Here is a 6716-nt window from a genome sequence, read left to right on the forward strand (position 1 = left end):
CTAAGGCCCTGCCCCCAAGTTTTGGCAACATATACCTTCATGTACTTCTTCCAAAGCAATTTGAGCCTCATCTAGCCTTAGACATCTTAAATAAGGAATTACGAACGATCGTTTGTAAAGAATCCCATCGATCATAGAATATCTTAATAAGGCTCTTACAGACACTTTTCTTGCTTCCATGACATCACTAAGAAGCCATCCGGTTTGTAGATGAGCCTTAATGGGATCTATCCATGACCATCCAAACCCTATGGGGGTAACCAACTTTACATCTATACTTCGTGTTTTTAAAACACGAAAATATACGCTCCCATAACTTTTTTCTACTTCTGACGAAGCGAACTTGGACAGCGCATCAACCTTAGCATTTTCTTCCCTTGGAATGTGCTCAATATGGCATTCATCAAACTGAGTCATCACGGCCCTCACTAAGCGTACATACATGGTTTCATCCCTTGCTTCAAACTCTCCCTTGACCTGGGATACCACCAGTTTCGAGTCCTCACAAACTTTCAAGTTTTTAACTCTCCACGTTCCTGCTAGGCCAAGGCCTGCTATCAGAGCTTCATACTCGGCTTCATTATTTGTAGTTGGAAAGTCTAACATCATAGCATATTCAATCAAAAATCCATCGGGTCTTTGTAAAACTAGCCCTGCTCCACTCGAATTTGTTTTTGATGCTCCGTCAAAATAGAGAACCCAGAATTCCTTGTCCCTATTCTGTCCTCCTTCATTACATTCTTTTCCCTCCATGCCCTGCGGTTCGGTATCTCCCTGCCCCCCGACTTCTTGGTTGGAGATGGTACATTCAACCACGAAGTTAGCCAAGGCCTGAGCTTTTATCGCCGTTCATGGATTATAATTTATGTCCAATTCTCCCATCTCAATGGCCTGTTGTACAAGACATGCATGTACTATAACAATACTAAGTTAAATTGACAGCCCTAAGTAAGTTGTATGATAATCTAAGTTTATATTTTTTATTATATTACTTGATTCTTTAAAAGTGTAAATAGATTAGACTAGAGTATTTTTCTGTAAACAGTCTCAAGCCTAAGAATAAACTCTAGAAGAAGACCATGCCTCGGAGAAAGTGTGAAGAAGCTTGGAGTTGAATAAATCTATTTTGAGAAAAACATTCTAAGTCAAGAAATCTACAAGTCGCAGATCAGGTCATATAGACTAGTCATTCGAGAACTCCAGAATGACTTATCGATAAGTCAAAAATAACTTATAGAGAAGTCTCAGAGATATCAACAAGACAAAGTGAAGATATGAAGATTGGAGATATCGACAAGTCATTTCTGTATTAAAGAACTCAGAGATATCGATAAGCCAAAATAAAGATATGAAGATTAGAGATATCGACAGGTTGATTCTACATGCAAAGACTTGAAGACCTCGACAAGCCAAGCTCATTCGAGAACTAAGAGATCTCGACAAGTCAAGTTCACATTCAAGAACTCAGAAATCTTGATAAGTCAAGCTCACATTTGAGAACTCAGAGACCTTGATAAGTCAAAACACTTGTAGAGAACTAAGAGATCTCGATAAGTCATTATACTTATTGAGATGTCAGTTCTCTATAGTTCAAACTGGAGATCTCGATGTAAAACTCAAAGTACAAAATGCAGACCAGTTAAAGATCCAAGATTATCAATCAACAAACAAATCAATCACTGATTTGAAAGGTCTACAAAAAGCAGTTTGAAGAGTACAAGATCAAAGGCCAAGATTAACTGATTAAGTAAAGTCATAGACATGCACGATTTGCAAAGATACACCAAGCCAGAAATAGAAAGTTTTAGTTAACTTAAAGTAGGGTTTAGTACATGCTATTACATGCTGTGTAAAACCTGTGTTTACTGTTCTATAAAGTAAACACCGGATGCTTTGTTTTAGTTGTAACAAATAGATCTAAAATTCTTGTAACCCTCTCAAGAAAGAAGCTGAGTTCTTTATCAAAGAACCCAGAAATTTGTAGCAAGACATACTTGATTTTAACATAAAATTAAGTAAGTTTTGAAGATGGCGTGTTCGTGTGCATGTTTTCTTATTTCTGTTAAAACACTTTATCTCTACAAGTTAGACTACTTTATTCACCACATCCATAACATTTCAAAAAGCTTAAAAATAATCCTAAAATACATTCACCCCCCCTGTGTTGTATTTATTACCCAACAAGTGATATCAGAGCAAAATCTGAAAGCAAACAGATTAAAGATCTTGGAAGAATGAATACACAGAAGTTCAACAGTATCAAAATCCCTACCTTTGATAGATCTAACTACACATTATGGAAAAAGAAAATGATGTTGTTCATAAGGATGGCCAACCATTATATGTTCAGATCCTCAAGAATGGGCCTTTCACCCCATGGTAAGAGTTGATGAATCTACAGATGGAGACATGGTCATTCCTGCACATTATGCTCCTAAAGATCCTTTAGAATATACTGAACTTGAAAAGGAAAAAGTCTCTCTGGATAGTGGCTTGTAGCTGATTATAATAGAGTCACTTGACAATGTAATGTACAATAACATTGTCAACTATGACACAGCCAAAAAGATCTGGGAGAAGATAGAGATCCTGTGTGAAGGAACAGAGAAAGTTAGGTTAAACCAAATAAGGATTCCGGTTTCTCAGTATGAGGGGTTTATGGCTAAACCAAAAGAAGGAATTACTGAAGTTTTTGAGAGGTTCAATAAATTGATAAATGACTTGCAACTACATGATAAATATTATGAAGCTGGGGAGGTTAACCTAAAGTGCCTGCTAGCTCTTCCTGACCATCTTGGACAGAAAATATCAGCTATTAGAGAAGGAAGAGATCTAAGCATAATGACTTTGGAAGTTCTATATGGAATCTTGAAAACTTATGAACTTAAAATGTTGCAAAGAAAATTATTAAAAGCACATCATGGACATGTTGTTGATGGTTCAAGTGCTTTGATTGTTCATGATAAAGAAGAAAGTAAAGATGAGCAAGATGATCAAGTTCCAATGATTCAAGCTATGAAACAAAAGAACAAAGGACCTCAGAAGCAAGTTGTATTGGAGCTGGAGGAAGATGAATATTACACCTAGGAAGATCTAGATGAAATGTACCAATCCATGGCTTACTTGGCTAGGAAATTTTCCAACATAAGAGTCAAGAAGCCAAGGTTTTTCAAAGGCAAGGGATAATCTTCTAGCAGCAATAATTGGAAACCAAAAGCTCAGTACAATTCAGCTAGCAAAGGAGGCTACAAAACAGGATCTATGGACAAATCAAAGATAAGGTATTTCAACTGTGATAAGTTAGGTCACTTTGCTACTGAATGCAGAAAGCCCAAAAAGGTGAAGAAGGATAAAGCTTAGTTGGAATTGGAAGCAAAGTATGAAGCTCTCTTGAAGAAACAGTCTGGAAAAGCCTATATTGCAGAAGGAAAGAGTTGGGATGACATTGATAATGATGATGAGGATGAAGAAGTAGGAAACTATGCACTAATGGCCTTTGAGCATGGAGAAGCATCCACTTCAAAATTCAAGGTACCAACTCTAACCACTATTGATTTAAATGCTAGTCAATATAAGGAGACTGTGGAAAAGATGAGTGTGGAGATGTTTCATATACACACTAGCTTGGTAGCAGCTACTGAGGAAGTCAGTAGCCTCACAAAAGCCAATGAAAAACTTGAGAGTGAGACGCAAAAGCTGGATTTGCTGCTTGTGGAGCTTGAGTCAGTCAAGCAATAAAATGAATATCTGAAAAATAAGCTGAAGTGTGCTGCTGGAATTGAAGCTGTGTTGAGGGAGAAGCTGGAAAGGAATGAAGTAAATTTAAAGTCTTTCAGGAATGCATCTGAGTTGTTTGGTTAGTACCATGAGAAGAACAAGCCATATGCTAACATAGTTATTGATCCTGATAATGATGCTTTGAATAGAAACAAGAAAGCTGTAGGTGGTAAAGGAAAAGCAACTGAAAATGAAGATGTCCCAACTATGCTGAGAAAGGGTGGTTCACCTATGTTCAAGGCATGTGAAGTAGACTTCAGTAAAAAAGAGTTGATTATAAAGCAAGAAATTGTTGATGAAGACAATGAAAAGAAAAATGCAGAAACAACTCCATCTTCCAAAGTTAAAAAGAAGCCCATGGTCAACCAAGATATTAAGACACCTGTCAAGGAAGTAAAAACTGAAGATGCAAGAAAGAAGAAAAAGAATAGAAATGAGAAGATTATGATAAACAAAAGTAACAACTTTGCATTTATTGCAGATGCTCCAAGGAAATAATGTTAAAGATGTGGCTCTGTAAATCATCTAACTCACCTTTGTAAAAAGGTTTTTAGCAAGCCAGTAGAAGGAGCATGCAAGTACAATGAAGCAAATGCAAATGATCCTTATTCATTATGTGACAAGTTTGATTGCATCCCTTGCAACTTGAAAGTGATGAAAAGCTGTCATAAGCTGAGAATAGACCTCAAAGAAGTAAATATTCGGTCTGCATCAAAAAGGGAGAATGCAAAAAAGTCCATAAACACTATTCTTTCTGAAATAACTCATTCTATTTCTACTCATTTTGTTAACAAGAAGAAAGTACCCAACACTGCCTGGGTTGCTAAACATACTTAATCCTCATTGTGTGCAGGGCAAAGGGAAGAAAGTCATATGGATCATAGACAGTGAATTCTTAAGACATATGACAGGTGATATGGCCCTGATATCACAGTTTGAGGAGAAGGCTGACCCATAACTGACTTTTGGAGACAACAACAAAGGTTTCACAATGAGATATGTCAAATTGATTTCTGAAAATATTATCTTTGGAGATGTAGCACTGGTAGCTGGTCTTAAAGTGAATCTCCTTAGTGTTAGTCAATTTGCAGACAAATGATTCAAAGTATCATTTGACAAAGGAGAATGCACTTTTATTAGCAAAAAGACTGGTGAAATTGATCGGAAAGGAGCAAGGAAGGGAAGCTTATTTGTTGTAGACTTAGACTCAACAAATGAGGATGGAATTTATTGCTTCTATACCAAGGCATATGTAGAACAAAGCAAGCTATGGCATAAGAAACTATCTCACTTGAATTTTAAGGCAATCAATACTCTAGTAAAAAAATAGTTAGTGAGAGACATGCCTAATCTGGAATTTGTTCGAAATGAAGTATGTGATGATTGTCAAAAGGGAAAAATGAAAAGATCAAGTCACAAGAGTAAAACTGTAAATTCTATAAGTGCACCGTTGCAACTTATTCATATGTACTTGTTTGGACCAGTTAATGTCCTGTCAATTTCAAGAAAGAGATATGCACTTGTGATGGTGGATGACTATTCAAGATATACATGGGTAGAATTTATGCATTCCAAATATGAGACTCCGCACATTATAATTGAACACATCAAGAAGGTTGAGAAGTAGGCTGAAGATCAGAATTATATGAAAAGATTGAGGAGTGATAATGTAACAAAATTCAGGAATGCAACCTTAACTGAATTCTGCAAAGACAAGGGCATTGTTCCAGAATTCTCAGCTGCTAGAACACCTCAGAAAAATGGGGTAGTTGAGAGAAAGAATAGAACACTAGTAGAGGCTGCTAGAAAAATGCTAAAAGATGCAAAGTTGCCAACAAGTTTATGGGAATAAGCTGTGAACACTGCATGCTACACTCAAAACAGATATCTCATCAACAAGAATCTTGGCAAGTCACCTTACTCAATCTTTTCTAAAAGAAAGCCTACTATGAAGCATCGTCATGTGTTTGGAAGCAAGTATTATGTTTTAAAGGACAAATCTGAATATGTAGCAAAATTTGACTCTAAAGTTTTTGAAGCAATTTTTTAGAGATATTCATTGGAGAGAACTGCATAAGAAGTCTATGTAATTGAACAGAAGAAAATTATGGAAAGCACAGATGTTACTTTTGATGATGACAAATGTCCAGGCTTAGAATGCCTTAGTGAAAATGAAACTGAGACCCTACAATTTGAAAATCTCAAAATCGACAGTGATTCTGAGGATGAAGCTGAAGTCAACACAAATCACAGAATTGATGAAGAGTCTACTGATCAAGTGAATCATGAGAATGGAAGCTCATCTCAAACACCTGAAACTCAGGGGGAGAAAGAGGAGAAAATTCTGGAAGTCATACCAATAATGAAGAAGTAGTAGAAAACACAAGTCAGCAAACTCACACAAGGAAATGGGATAGGAGTCACAATGCATATTCAATTATTGGTGATCCCAATGCAGGAGTGAGGACTAGAAGTGCAACTGTAAATGAATGTCTTCCTGCATGTTTTCTATTTCAAGTTGAGCCTAAGAAAACTGAGGAAGCCGTTCTTGATCCTGATTGGATATCTGCTATGCAAGAAGAGATAAATCAGTTTGAGAGAAACAAAGTTTGGAAATGGGTTCCTGCACCAAAGAACTTAAGTATAATTGGAACAAAGTGGGTGTTCAGGAACAAAATGGATGAAAATGGAATTGTCACCGGAAACAAAGCAAGGTTGGTTGCAAAAGGCTACTCACAAGAGAAAGGAATTGATTATGATGAGACCTTTGCTCCAGTTGCAAGACTTGAAGCAATAAGGATTTTTCTTGCATTTGCTGTACACTCCAATTTCAAGGTGTTTCAAATGGATGTGAAGAGTACATTCCTTAATGGTGAGTTGGAAGAAGAAGTTTATGTGCAACAGCCACCTGGCTTTGAAGATCCAGAATTTCCAAATTT

General features: G+C 36.7%; 1 protein-coding gene across 1 annotated transcript; it reads right to left on the minus strand.

The window, feature by feature from the left end:
- Positions 1 to 606, minus strand: LOC141690770 (uncharacterized). The gene has a single exon (XM_074495540.1). The coding sequence runs from the start codon at positions 604 to 606 to the stop codon at positions 1 to 3; it is 606 nt and encodes a 201-aa protein (XP_074351641.1).
- Positions 607 to 6716: the final 6110 nt, after the last annotated feature.

The sequence above is a fragment of the Apium graveolens genome, chromosome 2, assembly GCF_009905375.1.
Source record: "Apium graveolens cultivar Ventura chromosome 2, ASM990537v1, whole genome shotgun sequence".
NCBI lineage: Eukaryota > Viridiplantae > Streptophyta > Magnoliopsida > Apiales > Apiaceae > Apium > Apium graveolens.